At 41.9% G+C, this 21,227-nt stretch overlaps 2 protein-coding genes across 4 annotated transcripts; one reads left to right on the top strand and one right to left on the bottom strand.

Annotated features, from left to right (window-relative positions):
• The first annotated feature begins 5,829 nt into the window (after nucleotides 1-5,829).
• Nucleotides 5,830-9,668, top strand: si:dkey-246e1.3. 2 transcript variants are annotated; one of them, XM_042304570.1, is made up of 3 exons: nucleotides 5,830-6,040; nucleotides 6,284-6,380; nucleotides 9,344-9,668. In XM_042304570.1, the coding sequence occupies exons 1-3, from the start codon at nucleotides 6,034-6,036 to the stop codon at nucleotides 9,666-9,668; spliced, it is 429 nt and encodes a 142-aa protein (XP_042160504.1). In that variant the 5' UTR covers nucleotides 5,830-6,033. The 2 variants fall into 2 exon arrangements, with proteins under 2 accessions (XP_042160504.1, XP_042160503.1); XM_042304569.1 differs by having other exon boundaries at nucleotides 5,834-6,036.
• Nucleotides 9,669-9,798: 130 nt separating this feature from the next.
• Nucleotides 9,799-20,392, bottom strand: xpnpep1 (X-prolyl aminopeptidase (aminopeptidase P) 1, soluble). 2 transcript variants are annotated; one of them, XM_042304566.1, is made up of 20 exons: nucleotides 20,257-20,392; nucleotides 18,636-18,760; nucleotides 18,201-18,264; nucleotides 17,554-17,658; nucleotides 17,211-17,303; nucleotides 16,921-17,064; nucleotides 16,655-16,750; nucleotides 15,597-15,678; nucleotides 15,226-15,436; nucleotides 13,485-13,574; nucleotides 13,310-13,360; nucleotides 13,109-13,167; nucleotides 12,511-12,588; nucleotides 12,326-12,397; nucleotides 11,562-11,622; nucleotides 11,383-11,452; nucleotides 11,100-11,273; nucleotides 10,812-10,888; nucleotides 10,578-10,676; nucleotides 9,799-10,166 (listed from the first exon to the last, which is right to left on the bottom strand). In XM_042304566.1, the coding sequence occupies exons 2-20, from the start codon at nucleotides 18,750-18,752 to the stop codon at nucleotides 10,047-10,049; spliced, it is 1,863 nt and encodes a 620-aa protein (XP_042160500.1). In that variant the 5' UTR covers nucleotides 18,753-18,760; nucleotides 20,257-20,392; the 3' UTR covers nucleotides 9,799-10,046. The 2 variants fall into 2 exon arrangements, with proteins under 2 accessions (XP_042160500.1, XP_042160492.1); XM_042304558.1 differs by lacking the exon at nucleotides 20,257-20,392 and adding an exon at nucleotides 19,269-19,367.
• Between the last annotated feature and the right edge of the window lie 835 nt (nucleotides 20,393-21,227).

Genomic DNA, 21,227 nt, shown 5'->3' with positions numbered 1-21,227 from the left:
TTCCATCTTTGTTGGGTTTCCTAAAGCGTTATCTATAGGATAAGTATTGGCCAAAATGTATGCTTCTCTCTAGACAGAATAGCTTTGGCAGAAAAGCAGTAATTGTTTTTGGAAGGCCGACACACACGCAAACTTGATAATTGTTTGGTAGAACGATTCACCACTAAATAAGAAGCATATATTTCTGATTCATGTACGACCTTTGCTCACACTGATTTCTCCTACACATCTGGCACAAATTACAACCTCTCTGTGGGGTTACGAGGATCTTCACTTGTCCATCAGCGTCTGCTTTAGCTGTGTGGAGGATGAGGTCAGGGATGTAGTGAAGCCATGGATTGCAACAGGTATTCTAGGAATCCATTAAATGATGTGTTTCTATACTATGGGATCACAGAGGGCTATATTGTTTATGAAAACAGGGATTTTCGTAAAGAGTAATTATGTTGAATATAACGTTAAAGCTTAGCTGGATATGCAATCCGGTGCATGGCTACAAAGCTCTTGTTGGCATCCGAACGGTATGTATAGGTCAGACAGGATCGTGGAGGCAGTGTATTAACAGAGTTTATGGGTCATGCACCATGTACAATCCCCCTCTGATATATGATACAGTCATACTGGGACGTGTGTGTGTGTGTGTGTGTGTGTGTTACACTGGGACCTGTTGTACATGACATATGACCATGTGCCATGTGTATGGATTCAGTAGGATGGAACGGCGATGACAGCAGGCATCATTAAATCATTCACATAAAATGTGTCCTGACTGCCTGGGTTTTCAGTGGTCCTTGGTGGCTCCCGTTCTGCTATGGGTGAGATTCGTGTGGTGGGAGGGGTTTAACTGGTCATGTCCAGCTGGTCTCATTGGCTTCTATTTGTAAATGATCATAGAAATAAAAGGAAATGTGTTGGTGACATACAGAAACAGTACAATATGTTTAGAAGATTTGATCTTTAAAATGTTCTGCTGTAGGTCCACTAAGGCTATGCTCACCAGACAGTCAGCGTGCCACATCATAATACATCATGTATATACAGTATAACAGAATATATTGGCACCTATTCATCCAAAGTAGGCAGATGCTGCATGAAGTGTGTGATAATGTATACCAGGATGAAGAGGGATTCTAGAACCAACAGATGACTGGATAAACAACATTTATCAGTTCTGTACCGACACGAAAAAGAGTAGTGAGTACTCAGGCAGTGCCCTATGGTTAAGAAGTATCCTGGGTATTAGAACTGGCACGTGCAATAAATCAATAGTCGGGCCTTGCCATTGAACCGCATCAGAATAAATGTACCGCGTCAGAACACTAATTCCCTACCAGCTTTTCAGTAAACATAGACTGCAGGGTGAGTGGGGGAGGAGGGGCGAGGGCATGGGGTGCGGAGGGGGTAGGAGGAAGGGTGTGCTCAATGGGGAGGGGAGGGTGAGGAGGAGTGAGGCAGACGGGTGAGGGGTAAGGGAGGGGAATTCATTCATTAATGACGACATTAAACTCTACAGTCTACCACGTCAACACTGGCACTACCACGTCCTATCTGGCACTGTCTCTGACAGAAACTCTGCTTATTTACTCTACAAAGTACATCAAGAGGAATAAGGTTTACACAAATAATTACCCAAGACACTTTCCCTCCTCATAAGATATCATTCCTGCACCACTTGCCCAAATAAACTGCATTAAGAGCAACCACATGTAGCCACTTCACTATGGTGTGAGGGGAAAACTTGGCGTAGACCAGGTCACAAAATGGCAGCTCATGGCCATATGACTGAGCGGTGGTGCATTAAGTGGCGTTCGTGCTTGTAAGACATGTTAGCACATTAAAAGATGTTAATATTTGAACCCAATTGTAAATGGAGTTAGAAAAGACTCTCCTTCCCACGGTGGTTCTTGTAAGGAGCATAGTTTATGAATACCGACTGCTTCTCAAATAAACCTTTCCATCCAGTGCCACACACATACCCTCAGATCAAAACCGCTAGACTCCAGTATAGGCTACGCTAGAATACAATATCAAACGGTGGAAGTAGGTAAATAAACACGTTTAAGAGGCCAGTGTCATGCTGCATTTCCTTATCAGTCAATCTGCCTCCATATTGCTGTTTTTGCTTATAATATACCCTTAAGAGCTGTAACATATACAGTGTAGTGTGTTGTGTTATTACTGTAATATATACAGTAGAGTGTGTTGTGTTATTACTGTAACATATACAGTGTAGTGTGTTGTGTTATTACTGTAATATATACAGTATAGTGTGTTGTGTTATTACTGTAATATATACAGTATAGTGTGTTGTGTTATTACTGTAACATATACAGTAGAGTGTGTTGTGTTATTACTGTAACATATACAGTATAGTGTGATGTGTTATTACTGTAATATATACAGTATAGTGTATTGTGTTATTACTGTAACATATACAGTATAGTGTGTTGTGTTATTACTGTAACATATACAGTAGAGTGTGTTGTGTTATTACTGTAACATATACAGTAGAGTGTGTTGTGTTATTACTGTAACATATACAGTCGAGTGTGTTGTGTTATTACTGTAACATATACAGTATAGTGTGTTTTGTTATTACTGTAACATATACAGTATAGTGTGTTGTGTTATTACTGTAATATATACAGTATAGTGTGTTGTATTATTACTGTAGTATATACAGTATAGTGTGTTGTGTTATTACTGTAATATATACAGTATAGTGTGTTGTATTATTACTCTAATATATACAGTAGAGTGTGTTGTGTTATTACTGTAGTATATACAGTATAGTGTGTTGTATTATTACTGTAATATATACAGTATAGTGTGTTGTATTATTACTGTAATATATACAGTATAGTGTGTTGTATTATTACTGTAGTATATACAGTATAGTGTGTTGTATTATTACTGTAGTATATACAGTATAGTGTGTTGTGTTATTACTGTAATATATACAGTATAGTGTGTTGTATTATTACTGTAATATATACAGTATAGTGTGTTGTATTATTACTGTAATATATACAGGTTATAACTGTCACTCAACTCAGCAGCATGTCCTCCATGTAGACATAATGTGCTTTACTACTGTCTTGAGGAACAACTTTCCCCAAACAGCAGATCTAGGATAAGATGACCTGTTCCTCAACCCTATCCATAACTATAAGGTGGAAAAGAAACATCTAATCCTGGACCAGCATTTAGGGTACAACTTCTAACAACTTCTAACTCCTACAGTGGTTTCATGACAGAAACCCATGTCAATACTCACCTCTAGTGGATTATAAAGTCAAATCTATCCCTCTTTCAAATTCCAAATGGTCCTACAATAAGATATCACAGCCAAGGAGGATATAGGAAATTATTATTATTGTTTTGACATCCACATTATTTAATTTCCGTTATTGAATATTTACCATGTCATTATTCTGTTTGTGTTTCAGGCAAATTCACCCAATCACACTCAGCACTTATCTAGTGGGCTATGGTTTACAGTAGCCAGTTTGGTTGCTGTCCAACTGGTCTCGGTCAGGACAGTCAAATAAGCAGCAGTGAGAGTTCACAAGGAAACTATTTCTCCCACGTTCCATTGGCTCATTGCGGAGAGAGGAGCAAGGCACTGATTTCCCATGAGGTGAACAGACCCCCCTACGTCTAGAGAACTGTCCCTCTACACACCCAAGTCCAGTGGGTTCTTTCTCTCTCTCCTCTTCTATCTCTCTCTCTGTGTATCTCTATCCTTCTCCTCTCTTCTCCCTCCTATTTCTGTCTGTATAACTCTTTCTCTCAACCTTTCTCCCTCTCTCTCCTTCCTTCCATCCAGTGGGGTAAAGTCCTTAAATAAAACTACTTTAAAGTACTACTTAAGTAGTTTTTTGGGGTATCTGTACTTTACTTTACTATTTATATTTTTGCCAGCTTTTACCTTTACTTCACTACATTCCTAAAGAACATAATATAATTTTTACGCCATACATTTTCCCTGACACCCAGCAAAATGATCCAATTCACACACTTATCAAGAGAACATCTCTGGTCATCCCTACTGTCTCTTATCTGGCGGACTCACTCAGCACAAATGCTTTATTTGTAAATTATGTCTGAGTGTTGGAGTGTGCCCCTGGCTATCCATCAATAAAAACATTACTAAATAAATGGTGCCGTCTGGTTTGCTTAATATAAGGAATTTGAAATGTTTTATACTTTTACTTTTGGTACTTAAGTACATTTTAGCAATTCCATTCACCTGAGTATATTTAAAACCAAATACTTCTAGACTTTTTCTCAAGTTGTATTTTACTGGGTGACTTTCACTTATACTTGAATCATTTTCTATTAAGGTACAGTATGTTTACTTTTACTCAAGTATGACAATTTAGGACTTTTTCCACCATTGCTTCCATCCCCCCATGGCTTTAACTAGAATCGTAGCCAGATTCACCACAATAAACTTGTTGGTGGGATGATATGACCATGAAGACAGCCTCGGGAGAACAAGACGAAAAAGTGGAAAGATGTTTACTGAACTTCTACTGGGACAATCTATTAATACACGTTTGGCACGGCATTGAGCGGCCGGGGACTGTGACATTGTCAAGAATGTTCAAAACAGTACTGAAGATGAGCATGGAAATATACGATATCAACAACTATGATGGGATTATTCTAGAAGTATCAGGGGAGATTGAGATGTTTTCCTATTCACAGATATGGATATTGGACAGTAGGCCTTATGTAGATTTGATACATCCACAAGGGCCCAATGATGACCTATGAACTATAGACACACATATACTGGAAAGTGACAAACCCCAAATAAAATGGTCATAGATCGATGGGAGATGGCATGGTTGAAAGACTCATTTTTTTAATGAATACCGAGAATCCTAATAATGACCTCTATATCCAGGTTGTAGCCATGGTTTCACAATATGGGCTATGCACAGAGAGCAGACAGAGACAAAGAGAGCATTGTATTCCTCTACCAACTCTTCATGCTTCATTTCACACTGGAACGCTACTGCAGATAACCAGGCTATTACGCAATGTGTTCCAATACAATACAGTGTGTGCTCCCCAAATGGGATCCTATTCCCTATAAAGTGCACTACTTTTGACAAGGGCTCTGGTCAAAAGTAGTGCACTAGTTAGGGATAGGGGCCATTTGGGACGCAGGCAGTGTGTTCCTTGTTTGACAGGATGTGATGAAAAGAAGCTGATACGTGACGTATTGAACACAATGGACTTTTTTCTTATAGAGGCCATATTACAACATATTGTTATTATTGGGTTCGTTAGCTGAAGCTCAACTAGCTGTGAAAACCATTATAGTGTCAGAACATGAACACAACATATCTTGTCTGTACTAAAGTGGGTGGCGGTGTTGAGGGAAAAGTTGGTGCTGTTCAACCTAAAGTACTTTAGCTCCCTGTTAATGTAGTGGGGCACCACTCAGAACCTGCCATGAGTATTCAGACTGTTACCCATCCACCCTCCACCACTATCCCCCTCTCCCTCTCTCTCACTGTCCCTCAGAGATGGAGAGAATACTCCCTCTCTCTCTCTCACTGTCCCTCAGAGATGGAGAGAATACTCCCTCTCCCTCTCTCTCACTGTCCTTCAGAGATGGAGAGAATACTCCCTCTCTCTCTCACTGTCCCTCGGAGATGGAGAGAATACTAATAACATGTAAACTAGGGGTGTATGGAGAGATGGGAGGGGGGAAGAGGGGTACAACAACTAAAAAGGGTGCAGAACAAAGGCTGGGGGGCACCAAAAGAGGGGCGCCAAGTTTCCACGACAACAGAACAGAGCCAAGAATAGTTGGGGGGAGTCACATGGTGGCGAGGGCTTTTAAATCAGCGAGTGGAGCTTGAAGCCTGGGATCAGTCCATGTGGTGGATGCCAATGGCAACAATATGAGTGGGATTGGGACCCACAACCACAGTAGTGTGACGGTGATGGCGTTTGATATGAACAGGACCGCGGCTCTCACCACGGTCGACCAGGATATGAACGCAGCAGTACATGGTAGGTAAGGTCAACTATAGGGCTGCTTTTTGGTACCTATAAACATATTGTAAGAAGGCTTACTGTTGAATCTAGCCTCCTCATTTGTAAGTTGAATTGGGAGTGTTGTTAGTTGAGTGGGACTTTGTGTCTTAAATAAGTTTCAGTGTTTGACTTGAAATGAAGGTGAACCTTAGTCTTCACTTGTTTTCCCCTCTTCTTAGAATATGGTCACCGTAGTCACTTGTTCCTATCCTTCTTCTTCCAGAGTTCAACGTCTTCAACATCATCCTAATGTCTCTAGCCTTGTGTGTTCTCACCATCACTGGCCTGTTCTGCAGCATATCCTGTCACAACCGCAGACGGTAAGACTTGATGTACTACAATACCCATAATGCTTTGTACTACATATGAATCTTTGCAAAGATTGTATATTATATTGACAAGATATTGGATATGTCCTCAAATAAGCAAGGCAGGCCGGAGGAGGTGAGATCAGGTGGAACCATTCTAGCCAATGAGAGGGAAGATAATCGCGTAAACAGGCCATAGAGTTAGATAGAGCACTCATCTTTGTATCTGGGGCATTATAGCATCTGTTAGAGAGCATTGGCAGTGCCATTGAGGCTAACTCTATTTAAAAGTCTTCATCATTGATTGATTGTTCCTAACTCATAGGAATCCCCACTCAGTTGACTACTTCAAAATGGTGGAGGCCCTCAATAGTAAGGCCCATTCTAAAACAGGTTATATCCATGATGAGAGTTCTATCTATCTCTATGACTAAAGGCACATCTCCGATATAAAGTCGGTTTTTGGGCAAGTTGCAGCAAGTGCACTTACAGTGGGGCAAAAAAGTATTTAGTCAGCTACCAATTGTGCAAGTTCTCCCATTTAAAAAGATGAGAGGCCTGTAATTTTTATCATAGGTACACTTCAACTATGACAGACAAAATTAGAAAAAAAATCCAGAAAATCACATTGTAGGATTTTTAATGAATTTATTTGCAAATTATGGTGGAAAATAAGTATTTGGTCACCTACAAACAAGCAAGATTTCTGGCTCTCACAGACCGGCTCCTCTGTCCTCCACTCGGTACCTGTATAAATGGCACCTGTTTGAACTTGTTATCCGTATAAAAGACACCTGTCCACAACCTCAAACAGTCACACTCCAAACTCCACTATGGGCAAGACCAAAGAGCTGTCAAAGAACACCAGAAACAAAATTGTAGACCTGCACCAGGCTGGGAAGACTGAATCTGCAATAGGTAAGCAGCTTGGTTTGAAGAAATCAACTGTGGGAGCAATTATTAGGAAATGGAAGACATACAAGACCACTGATAATCTCCCTCGATCTGGGGCTCCACGCAAGATCTCACCCCGTGGGGTCAAAATGATCACAAGAACGGTGAGCAAAAATCGCAGAACCACACGGGGGGACCTAGTGAATGACCTGCAGAGAGCTGGGACCAAAATAACAAAGCCTACCATCAGTAACACACTACGCCGCCAGGGACTCAAATCCTGCAGTGCCAGACGTGTCCCCCTGCTTAAGCCAGTACATGTCCAGGCCCGTCTGAAGTTTGCCAGAGAGCATTTGGATGATCCAGAAGAAGATTGGGAGAATGTCATATGGTCAGATAAAACCAAAATATAACTTTTTGGTAAAAACTCAACTCGTCGTGTTTGGAGGACAAAGAATGCTGAGTTGCATCCAAAGAACACCATACCTACTGTGAAGCATGGGGGTGGAAACATCATGCTTTGGGGCTGTTTCTCTGCAAAGGGACCAGGACGACTGATCCGTGTAAAGGAAAGAATGAATGGGGCCATGTATCGTGAGATTTTGAGTGAGAACCTCCTTCCATCAGCAAGGGCATTGAAGATGAAATGTGGCTGGGTCTTTCAGCATGACAATGATCCCAAACACACCGCCCGGGCAACGAAGGAGTGGCTTCGTAAGAAGCATTTCAAGGTCCTGGAGTGGCCTAGCCTGTCTCCAGATCTCAACCCCATAGAAAATCATTGGAGGGAGTTGAAAGTCTGTGTTGCCCAGCAACAGCCCCAAAACATCACTGCTCTAGAGGAGATCTGCATGGAGGAATGGGCCAAAATACCAGCAACAGTGTGTGAAAACCTTGTGAAGACTTACAGAAAACATTTGACCTCTGGCATTGCCAACAAAGGGTATATAACTAAGTATTGAGATAAACTTTTGTCATTGACCAAATACTTATTTTCCACCATAATTTGCAAATAAATTCATAAAAAATCCTACAATGTGATTTTCTGGATTTTCTCTCATTTTGTCTGTCATAGTTGAAGTGTACCTATGATAAAAATTACAGGCCTCTCTCATCTTTTTAAGTGGGAGAACTTGCACAATTGGTGGCTTACTAAATACTTTTCCCCCCCACTGTATATCAGTGCATTCGTAACAAACATTACGAAACGTCAATTCGATCAAATAAGCCTCAAATAGCAAATGAGCAATTACATTATTTTATTGACAAATTCAACACTCTCTCGTTGACCTCCATAAAAAAATATATATATTTTCGTGGACAGATTTTGGGTGGAGTAAAACCTCTCGCTTTGCATCTCCTGTCACAGTCACAGGAGGTAAAGGCTTGTTGTACTACAGTACCCATAATTCCCTATACTTCATATATCTAAGTAAAGAGGCTCTACAGCATCTCCTGTCACGGTCGCAGGAGGTCATCTGTCTCTGGGTCATGTTTATCTCTGGCTTACAATTACCTCTCTGAGTCATGTTGGCATCCTCAGCTAAAGTCATCTTAGTAATGACTCTCACTCATTAGCCTACATTGGAGCAAACAAAATATTTGGTAATTGAATATGATGCTTAAATTACATTGAACCTTTGAAGGTTGTTTTGGTGACAAACCTAGACGTGTCCAGAGGAGGCTGGTGGAAGGAGCTATAGGAGGCCAGCTCAATGTAGAGGCTGGAATGGAATTAATGGAACGGAGTCAAACATGTCGTTTCCCTGTTTGATGCGTTTAATACCTTTCCAATTATTCCATTCCAGCCATTACATTACAATGAGCCAGGCTTCCTCTGGCGTAGCCTTTTCCTCACTGTACGACTCCACATTTAACACAGTAGAACAGTGACACTCCATGGACATATGATGAAACTGAATGGTCTTTTACAGCAACAGTTTTTACCATGTTGGTTTACCATGTTGGTGTGCACACAAAATAATGGACATTTTAATGCATTTGGTTTAAAATGACCAGAAAGAACACATAGAATGTCCCACAGTTCCCTGAAAGCGCATGATATCTTTTCCCGCCTCCAGGCTGTCGAAGAGGGCCCATATGTATGAGAGTGCTGTGCTCCGTGACGTACCAGTCAACCCGGTGGACATCAGAGCAGTCAAGAGATCCGCCAGTTTCAGAAACCCTCTCTCATTCTTCAGAAAACAGGAAGCATCTAAGGACAACTCCAGAATCTACTACATCTACAGTAACCCTCTACCCATAGGGCTGGAGGAAGAGGACAATATCCAGAATATCACCCCTGGTGGATCGAAGGAGCAAGAAGAGCTAACCTTTCAGGACTACGCCAATGATCCCAATAGTGGTATCATCCTGGACCCGCCCAACTTCTACATGCAGCTCTAGAGCAAGGTGGCATGTTCCACTTCATGGGAGGGGTGTTTGATTTTTTTTGTCCTATTCAAGTTTGTATTTTGGGAAAAACATTGTCTTAAGTGGATGAACTTTGATGAAGTTATTTGGAAGTTGTGAACGATCCTTTTTTCCACACTTGGATATTTATTGAATCGCCATAAAACAGTTCAGACATGGATGGTGATGATGCTTTAGAAAAGAAGCATAGCGTGAAATACACAGAGACCAGAACCATAGATAGTAGCTTCTCAGAGAAAATATCAAAAGAAAAGGTTATCATCACTGCTGAGATGAGCAATCAATTGATCAATCAATTGTACTCCTGGGCAATACAATTGAATTAAATATGAGTCAGTCATAGAATAGCCTTCAGGCGATTGGCTGGGTTTCCCTGATCAGCCAATCCATGGCCTCCTTGCGGCCCTGCCTCTCCAGCTCTGCTCCAATTGTCTCCCGGCACTGCCTGTGGTACTCGTTCACCCAATCACGCTGCAGGAAGAGAAGAGAGAGTGTCACACACAGAGTGATAACATACAAAATGGCAGAACTATTACTAATTTCCCCGGTTTCAAAGGGCACCTGTGGATATTTCCTGAAGACCTCCTTATACATGATCTTTGTCTCCTATGGCAAAGCTGATTTGAAACTGAAAGATTCCACCAAACAATACAGTATTTCTACACAAGTTTCAAGGGCTGTTTAAATTTTAGAGCTGTATAATGATGACTTTTTAAAATTAGAAATAAATGAGTGCTTTATTTTAGTATAAATAAATGAGTTCTTTATTTTAGTATAAATACATTTGTGCTTTATTTTAGTATAAATAAATGAATGACACCTCCTAAAGAAACAGTGTGTTTGGTAAAATATGAATTCCAAAGAATGGGGACCAAGACTGACCTCTTTCTGGGTGAGAAGATCTGTGTTTACCATCTTGGCTTGGATGGGGACCAGAGTGAGAGGCTCAAACGTCAAACTGCCCTTGTTCCTGTAGTTGTACTGAGGACATAGACACAAAGGTCACATGGTCTTCACACTACACGTAGTCAGTCAATCTGTCTCCATAAACATCAATACTCATTCTTCACTCTACACACTTCACTTCATTTTACACGTAGTCAGTCACTCTCTTACCTTGGGTTTTGTTGGCACCACCAGAACAACGTTTTCAATTCGAATGCCAAACAAGCCGTCCTCATAGTACCCAGGTTCTGAGGAAAGGAAGGAGACAAGTTCAGGTGTGTGTGAGAGAGAAACAAACAGAGAGAGAAATAGTTCAATTGTCTGTGTGTTTGTGTATGCATGCATGATAGTTAGTAAGTGTGTGTGTGTGTGTGTGTGTGTATGCGTTCCTGCATGTCTGTGTGTCTGCATGCATGTACGTGAGTCTGTGTACGTCCATATATGTGTGAGCGTACCCACCATCGCTGACAATCATGCCTGCCTCCAGGGGCTCGTCGGCGAAGGTCTTGTAGGAGATCCCACAGGGTCCCTCGTGGACATTGAGGAAACATCCCACCCCGTGGCCCGTACCATGAAGGTAGTCCAGCCCAGACTCCCACAGCGCCTGGCGGGCAAACGAGTCCAGCAGGTGGCCTAAGGGTGGAGGGGGAGGAGGGGGGAGTGGAGGTTTACATTTCACATATTAGTCATTTAAAAACAAACACTGGCAACATTGACTACTCCACAAACAACAAGGTCTCACCTTTGGTTCCGTTGGGGAAAATGGCAGCGCTGACAGCTATATGTCCCTTCAGAACATAGGTGAAGGTTTCCTGAGATACAGAGAGAAAACCTATAGGTCACTGAACATACCACTGGGACTTTCCTTCTGTCATATGCTGTAGCAGGTCGTGAGAGGAGAGGCATATGGATAATTGTTACCTTCTCATAAGCAGAGGGGGATCCAAAGTGCATGGTGCGGGTGACGTCTGTTGTTCCATCACTAGAAAACACCAGAATTTATTAGAACAATATGTTTTATTTGTAACGTGCTTTTCTTATGTGTCACATTATTATGTATTACATGTAGCATTATGTGCAGCATTATCACATGTAGGATTATGTGCAGCATGATTACATGTAGGATTATGTGTAGCATTATTACATGTAGCATTATGTGTAGCAGTATGTGCAGCATTATTACATGTAGGATTATGTGCAGTATTATTACATGTAGCATTATGTGTAGCATTATGTGCAGCATTATTACATGTAGGATTATGTGCAGTATTATGTGCAGCATTATTACATGTAGCATTATGTGTAGCATTATGTGCAGCATTATTACATGTAGGATTATGTGCAGTATTATGTGCAGCATTATTACATGTAGGATTATGTGCAGTATTATGTGCAGCATTATTACATGTAGCATTATGTGTAGCATTATGTGCAGCATTATTACATGTAGGATTATGTGCAGTATTATGTGCAGCATTATTACATGTAGCATTATGTGTAGCATTATGTGCAGTATTATTACATGTAGCATTATGTGTAGCATTATGTGCAGCACTATTACATGTAGGATTATGTGCAGTATTATGTGTAGCATTATTACATGTAGGATTATGTGCAGCATTATGTGAAGCATTATTACATGTAGCATTATGTGCAGCATTATCACATGTAGGATTATTGCTTACATATACTGGGCTCCAGAGTCGAGGAGGTAGATTTCATTTAGAGAGAGAGTTCTGTTGGTTTCAGGGAGGGGTCTATAGGACAACAAAAATAAGTACATAAATACAAAATAAGTTATCAAAAACATGATTATAGACAACTCTACATTAATTACAGTGTAATAAAGTTCTACAATAAACAAAGGAACCTGTAATGAATGATTGCTCCGTTTGGTCCAACACTGGAAATAGATGGGAAGCTGAGTCCGACAAAGTCTTTCTGTTGGCTGAAACCACATAAAATACATGAATATTTATGTGTGTATGTAAGCAATAAGGACTGAGGGGGTGTGGTATATGGCTAATATACCACGGCTGTGGGCTGTTCTTAGGCACGCATCGCAGAGTTGAAGTAGGTACATACAGTTCCTAATTGTTTCAATAGAGGGAGTTCAAATGCTAAATATCCCTCTCATGCAAAAGCCTCTGACTCACTGGGAATATCTCAATTACATACTCCTCGTGTCCGCTCTACGCTCTCCTTCTCAAAACCCATTGGATGAGAAAGCCAGAGATCCCTCCCCTCTGACCTTCTCCTCCAATGTGTTTTGAGAAAGAGAGCTGTATGCAATTGTCCTATTCTTTGTGCTTCAGAAATGATTTTTCACAGTGTAGTGACTGCACGGAACCTATAAAATCTCAATCTAAAGATCCAGGATCATCAGTGAAGTTGGAGAGCAAACATCAGAGAAGTTGTTATTACATAGCTTTGTTATTTTATGGTTGAAGTGAAAAGTAGAACCCCACCTGCGTAACTCCTCGGCCTTATCTGCTGCGGATATCTCAGTCACTGTGCCTTTTGGAATCTAGAAAACCACAACCACACAGTACATGACACGCAGTCATTGTAACACTCACAGCCAAAAAGTCTGCAATCATAAAAGTGTAATACTACTTTCAGCTACAAAACTACTGGAAATTACATTTTAAAAAGTACATATAAAGTACCTCTTTTTCCAACCAAGCGAAGAGCTCACAAAGGGCGACAGCATCCTTGATCTGTGGTTGAGGAGAAAAAGTCAAACAGGATCAATGGCTGGTTGATGATACAATTATGGTGATTTGATGAGGTCTAAAATCCAAGTAAATAATTGTAAGGGTCAAAAGGTTAAAGGTAACTCACATGGGCCATTTTCATCCCTTGAATCTCGGTGGCGTTCTTGACAGCTTTGGCGAGGCAGAGAGGAGTGTAGGGGATAGGAGACCGGTGGGCCTGTGGGACAAAACAGAACAACAAAGCAATGAATTAGTAGGTACCTGATGCTACACATATCATTTGACTAAATAGGCCTACATGTAAACTCAGCAAAAAAAGAAACGTCCCTTCTTCAGGACCCTGTCTTTCAAAGATAATCCAAATAACTTCACAGATCTTCATTGTAAAGGGTTTAAACACAGTTTCCCATGCTTGTTCAATGAACCATAAACAATTAATGAACATGAACCTGTGGAATGGTCATTAAGACACTAAGGTCACAGTTATGAAAACTTAGGACACTAAAAAGGCCTTTCTTCTGACTCTGAAAAACACCAAAAGGAAAAAGATGCCCAGGGTCCCTGCTCATCTACAAGAACGTGCCTTAGGCATGCTGCAAGGAGGCATGAGGACTGCAGATGTGGCCAGGGCAATAAATTGCAATGTCCGTACTGTGAGACGCCTAAGACAGCACTACAGGGAGACAGGACGGACAGCTGATCGTGTAACAGCTGCACAGGATCGGTACATCCGAACATCACACCTGCGGGACAGGTACAGGATGGCAACAACAACTGCCCGAGTTACAGCGGGAAAACACAATCCCTTCATCAGTGCTCAGACTGTCTGCAATAGGCTGAGAGAGGCTGGACTGAGGGCTTGTAGGCCTGTTGTAAGGCAGGTCCTCACCAGACATCACCGGCAACAACGTCGCCAATGGGCACAAACCCACTGTCGCTGGACCAGACAGGACTGGCAAAAAGTGCTCTTCACTGACGAGTCGCGGTTTTGTCTCACCAGGGGTGATGGTCGGATTCGCGTTTATCGTTGAAGGAATGAGTGTTACACCGAGGCCTGTACTCTGAAGTGGGATCGATTTGGAGGTGGAGGGTCCGTCATGGTCTGGGGTGGTGTGTCACAGCATCATCGGACTGAGCTTGTTGTCATTGCAGGCAATCTCAACGCTGTGCGTTACAGGGAAGACATCCTCCTCCCTCATGTGGTACCCTTCCTGCATCCTGACATGACAAAGCCACCAGCCATAATGCTCATTCTGTGCGTGATTTCCAGCAAGATAGGAATGTCAGTGTTCTGCCATGGCCAGCGAAGAGCCCGGATCTCAATCCCATTGAGCAGGTTTGGAACCTGTTGGATCGGAGGACGAGGGCTAGGGTAGTTCCACCCAGAAATGTTGCAGGTGCCTTGGTGGAAGAGTAGGGTAACATCTCACAGCAAGAACTGGCAAATCTGGTGCAGTCCATGAGGAGATACACTGCAGTACTTAATGCAGCTGGTGGCCACACCCCTTTGTTCATGGACACATTATTCAATTTCTGTTCGTCATATGTCTGTGGAACTTGTTCAGTTTATGTCTCAGTTGTTGAATCTTATGTTCACACAAATATATACACGTTAAGTTTGCTGAAAATAAACGCAGTTGACAGTGAGAGGACGTTTCTATTTTTGCTGAGTTTATTAACAAAAGTACTTTACATTGTTTGGGGGTAACTCATCCCCATCCCACTCATTCTACCAATGTGACACAGCCATGCACAGTGGTCATTTTGTGCCTGACTACACAGTTGTACTCTCTCACCTTGGGAATAACCTGCATGAGCACCCACTACAGCCATTTTGTGTCAGGAATTACACAGTCGCACTCTCTCACCTTGGGGATGACCTGCGTGAGGGCGCAGCTGGCTTTGTCGCTGATCCACACCTTCTCCTTGGGCCCCAGGGAGGCACACACAGCCTGCAGCTCTGTGAACACAGACTCATAGGGGGCAGTCTGGATGCTAAGCTCCACCTTGGAGGGCGTGTCCAGCTGAAGGTGCTCCCTCACCGTCGGCACGGCCAGACGCTTGATGTCCATGAAGAGCCTAGGTGGGGTCAGAGGTCAGATTCATGACCTACTTCTCATGGGAGATCAAAGTATGCTGTGCATTCTATACTGTGTCAGAGAAAGGACAGTCGGGAAAGAAAGTAAAGTGTTTTTATTTTAGATTCATTAAGGTGCTTTTAGGATTTAGGTGCATTTACCTGATTGTGTTCATTCCAACGATGGCGTACGCAAAGAAAACAGGGTTGTACTCGATGTCAGAGCCACGGAGGTTGAACAGCCCTGGGAAGAGCAACACAGTTAAAACACACTACCACTTTACACCTGTTTGGTGGGAACGATTTTTCCTGTTCTCCTTCAACAAATTCAAGCATTTCATTGTAAGGTCTACTACACCTGTTGTATTCGGCACATGTGACAAATCAAATGTGATTTGGATTTTTATGTACAGTGGTTTGAATCTTGTAAACAGCTATTTAAAAATGTGTCTTTTGCTAAAAATAAATGAGCTAGCACTGTTATTATTATTATTAATATGATCCTAATCATTATTATTAATATGATCCTAATCATTATTATTATTATTAATAATTGTATTTTTATTATGATGAGGTTACCCTCCTCACCCTCTAGGGAAGAAGCCCAGACAAACCCCCTCAGTTAGACACATTAGTCTAAAAGTGACTGGACGACTGCAATCAACATCAACATTGTCCTCCCTAATTAACACAAACACTCTGGCCAGCCAATCAGCTCTGAGAGCTCTATAGGCTCGTTAGGGCCAGCTAACGAGGTGCTCAGACAGGCATCTACAGGGACACCCGTACAGCCTCAGGGTTCTTGGATCGTGATCAGAGGGTGTCGTGTCTACCTCACAGGGTTATGCAACCTAAATGTTTGGTGAGGTCATTCAATAAAGTCCTGTAGGTCTACTGGTTGGGCAGACGTTTGTTCCAGCACTAACACACCTGATTCAACCCATCAACTACTCTTCAATCAAGACATTTGATTAGGCCGTCATTGTAAATAATAATTTGCTCTTAACTGACTTGCCTAGTTAAATAAAAATGTGTTGAATCAGGTGTGCTAGTGCTGGGTTGGAACGAAAGCCTGTGCACCCTGTAACTCGACATGACCAGGGTTAGTGAGTTGGTGATATTTTATATGGTAATTCCAACGACTGTTTAGGGTGAATTATATAGGAAAAATGTCTCTGTGCTGTGTTATAGTAACTATATCAGTATAAAGGGAATCATACATGCAATCTCATCCAGCGCCGTGGCAACGAACCAAGAGATCTTCCTCTCGGCCATCTTGGATCTCAGAGCGGTCATCTTGTCCTGCCAGGTCAGACCTGGAACAGAGGAGGACCTGGATTAACTGTGAACCATTGATGAGGAAGAAGTATCAAAGACATTGTACACACATGTACAGCTACTACCTTTCAACCAATCACAGGATAGGATACATAACACCTCTAGAATGTTGAATAGGTCAATAATGGTTCCAAGCGGTACTACCGACCCGTGAACCCCAGGCCCAGGGTGAGGAGCTGAGTGGAGGGTCTGGTTGGACGGTCCATCCAGATGGCATCTATCAGGTTGTCCTGAACAGCCACCAGGGAGTGACCTGCACTGGCCAGGGCCTTAGACATGTTCTTCCACTGGTCTGGATGGAACAACAGACAGGTCATGTAACCATAGTCAGCACCAAAATGGTAGATACTTAGCACTGGAAGTATAGTACACAACATGTGCTACACCATTATCACTGTGTTACTGTGTACGACGTAAGAGATGTGGAACTCCACGGACCAGCAGCAATGATCCAGGGGTCCACTCCTACTGTCGAGTTCTCAGGCAGCACACTGATCAGCCAGTCCTCCTGGCTAAGTGTCTCCTTCAGACCTGGTGACAGGAAACACCCGCAATGAGCCAGAAAATACTGACACATCTCACAACAGAGTCGACGGTCCCATGTGTAGGATGTCTTATCAAGAGAAGCATCGGCCAATCTATACTAAAGTGGTTAAGTGCATTTGCTTTAAAGTTAACTTTAGCTGCAGAAGAAACCAACTTCCACTTATACTAGCTTCAACTAGGTGTCTTCAGATGCCATATCCATTCAAGAACTAAGAGTGTTGTTGTTGTTGTTTACCCATCTTCATGAGGGTCCAGTTGTTGTCCATCTGCTGGCTGGCCTGGAGGAAATACCGTCCGTCTGTCCACATGGCCGCATGCTTCTCTGTTACTATGGCCGTGCCTGGAGACATGTCATCAATCAATCAAGGCTACATATCTGTTCTCTGTTACTATGGCCGTGCCTGGAGACATGTCATCAATCAATCAATCAAGGCTACATATCTGTTCTCTGTTACTATGGACGTGCCTGGAGACACGTCGTCTTAATAGCTGATTCTTAGTCATGTCTTTAGTTGTCACTATGCTACTGTTCAAAGGTTGTCAAGCAAGGCTACAGAACTGTCCTGTTTCTATGGCCTGATTTCATTTTATTATCAACGTGTCCAATCTCTGACCCTAATTCAATACAAGCAAATGTCTGTCTATATTGTTTACAGATGCCCTGTTCTTTCTTAGGGCGTATAAGTTCACTGTTATAATCAAGGTGTGCATTTATGGGAAATGACAATACAACTTTCCTGGTATTGTATGAAGTGTTGATTTCATCTGGTCTGACATGAATAAAGGCTGAGATAAGTTTGTCTGTGTATTCACTGGTGTTCTCGCCATATCAGCCTCCTTTATAACAAGGGAACTAGATCCTGACACAAACACACACAATACCTGCGGAGCCATTGAAGCCACAGATGAATTCACGTCTGCAGTCACATGGTGCGATGTATTCACTCTGTAACGAGAGAGAGAGAGAGAGAGAGAGATCAGATCCAGCAGTAATCAGGTATAAGTGGTCCCCTAGCAGTTATTATAACATCTTAATTATTCCCCTCTTCACATCACGACTCAAGACCAGAGAGAGAGAGAGAGAGAGAGGGGGGGTGTAAGGGAGGGATGAGGTTTAGAGAGAGAGAGAGAAAGAAAGAGTAGAGTGAAAGATGTGGAGATGGAGAGGACCCTGCTAGAAAGTCACATTGTCCATTACTAGAGGTCAGGCAGACTTATACTCACTATTGTTCATTATTTCTAATTAGTAATTCTGTGTGTGTGTGTGTGTGTGTGTGTGTTCTTGCGTGCGTGCGACCGTGTGTGTGTGTTCAGTACCTGGTGTGCGTCTCCAGAGGGGACAATGTAGGCCTGGATGGGCTCAGCAATGTACTTGGTGTTCCTCATGGCTTGCCGTAGCTGCCGCAGCAGCTCCACCGTGATCTTGGGAGACATGGCAGCGTCTAGGGAGAGATATACAGGCGGTAAAGCCATAACAGACGAACTGAACAGGCAGCCCAAGAATGGGACTCCGGAGGGATCCACAGTTACAGTATGCTCCTGCCTCCCCTCTCGAGTAGGTTAGTTAGTTTCAGTCACAGTTTTACCTCCACAGATACAGGGGTTTAAACCACGATAGAGTAACTGAACAGGCACACCATGGTTAAAGATGCTCCCTCAGAACTAGACTACACACAGCAGTGTAATACAACTGGAACGACCCTGGTTTATATCGACTTTACCATTGGAGCATGCTTTTGTGACACAGTTGAATTCCGTGGGGCTACGGGCCAGAAGGTGCCGGTTTCGTTACCTTGGTGCCAGAAGTGGACCATGTATAGTCTAAACTAGAATCGACCTCCTACAAAATGATAAGCAATAATAACATAAACGCTTCGTTTAACATACCGAACAAACTAAACATATATGTTATTCATTATTGTGAACTCAGACTATTAATAATGCAATTACCTGAGCCCATGTCGTCTTCAGCAGTCTATGAGATATCTGACAAACAGCCTGTTAACGTGGGGCTCAAAGTCTTAGTCTGCACCTGGATCTTTAACCTTGCTGACTCAGACAAACTTAGGGTTAAATATTAACAGATTATGATTATTATCTTTGCTGCAATTGCAAACTATTCAATTACCCTTAGGCCTGAATGCTGCCTTTATACAGTATACTTTGATCATGCATCAAGGTCTAAGAAACCCATCTACAAAAAGGCATTTCGTGAGATCGTGATTTTGAAAGATTTGACATACTGTAAGGTATATAATGGATAATATCAGTGGTTTCATTTCAGGCCGTTAAAGGAATAAAATCATCCCATATTATTGATGGGGTAGTTTTATTCATCGATGCCAGAATGGGCGTCATCCAATCGCCTCAACAAAGCCACCGCCGAACTCACGGATTGGCTGAAACCTACATGCGATGTTGTTTACCATTTGAGAACAATTATGTGGGAAGTTCGCTGGCAACAAGTGGTGGGAAACTGGTGAGCTAATTAAATTGCTAATTGAATGATTCCAACTGGCATAATTGTGTTAATTCAATGCAGTTATTTTGTCGCAGTTGGGATAGGTGTGGCATTTCATCAGTTTACTGTGGGGGATATTCAATGGAAAAGTTACTTTGAGCAAAATAATACGAATTTCTTAGCCAATATTGTATATATTTCATTAGAGTATGAGTCACACGTTGTTCATAGCTGTAGTAGGTAACACATTATACATATATTTTCTACAAAAAAATATTCGTGGGCTTTGCCTATCTTGCTAGCTAGACAACATTAATGGGGCTACGCGAGTAGCATGTAGCACGCGAGCGTCTTCCACATTACAACCACACGATATTCTCTATTCATTGCTTTCTTGCATCGGGCAACTGAACCCCCGATAGAAAGTTTGTTAACACCATGTCAGTTTAATAAGATAACGTTAAATTGTACATTTACCTTAGAAATTCAATTGTGTCGTTTAAAACACTATTTTATGCAGCTGTCCCTTGTGTTAATTTACAAAACAGTAGGCTGCCATTGAATCCTTGACGTTTCTGGTCACGTGACACGAGCTTCTTCCAATAACCACACGGAGATGAGACTCGCCTCCCTTTAATTCAAAATACAGCGGCTCAAGTAAACAGCAACATGTATGAAACAGTATGTAGACCACGTCCCTGAATAGGAGCAAAAGGCCTATAGAAATGTCACGTTTTCAATAATTCGTATTTATCCAAATAGATGTTTTCAATCATCACATATTATTTTTATGGTTACTCAATAAAAACATATATGCAAGACTTCGAAATTCACCTTAAATGGGAATGTGGCAGTTTAATACATTAATACATGAGAAAACAATGCATACATACAATGGGACACATTTGCAAACATTTACAGCATCTCTTTCCTTCAAATTGCATTTTTGATACAGTAATTGGATAGGGAAGGACAATGAACAATTGTTGCTCTATTACGTTTGCTTTGATGTTCTGGATATTGGGCTGAAACAGTATACTCAGTCATATTTACCCAAATGTGGAATATTTACAATATAGTACAGGAAGTTGGCATTTAGTTGGCATCTAAAGTATATATATTTTTTATATCTAGGATAAAAAACGAATAAACAAAAAAATGCTTGCTTCAAGAGCAAATTCAAACCCACACCATTCAGACCAATGACAAAAAGATCATCAAAATATAGACTTCATTGCAGTTTAGAAAATAGGAATATTTGACAGTTCCAGTGTTGATTCAAAGTGAGGGTTAGGGCTATGCCCAAATGGCACCCTATTCCCTATATAGTGCACTACTTTTGACCAAAGCCCAAGTCTTTGCTAGGTAAAGCCCCGCCTTATCTTAGCTCACAGGTCACCATAGCAGCACCCACCTGTAGCATGCGCTCCAGCAGGTATACTTCATTG

Source organism: Oncorhynchus tshawytscha, linkage group LG02 (assembly GCF_018296145.1).
Source record: "Oncorhynchus tshawytscha isolate Ot180627B linkage group LG02, Otsh_v2.0, whole genome shotgun sequence".
Taxonomy (NCBI): domain Eukaryota; kingdom Metazoa; phylum Chordata; class Actinopteri; order Salmoniformes; family Salmonidae; genus Oncorhynchus; species Oncorhynchus tshawytscha.
This window is presented reverse-complemented; position numbering and strand designations above follow the sequence as displayed.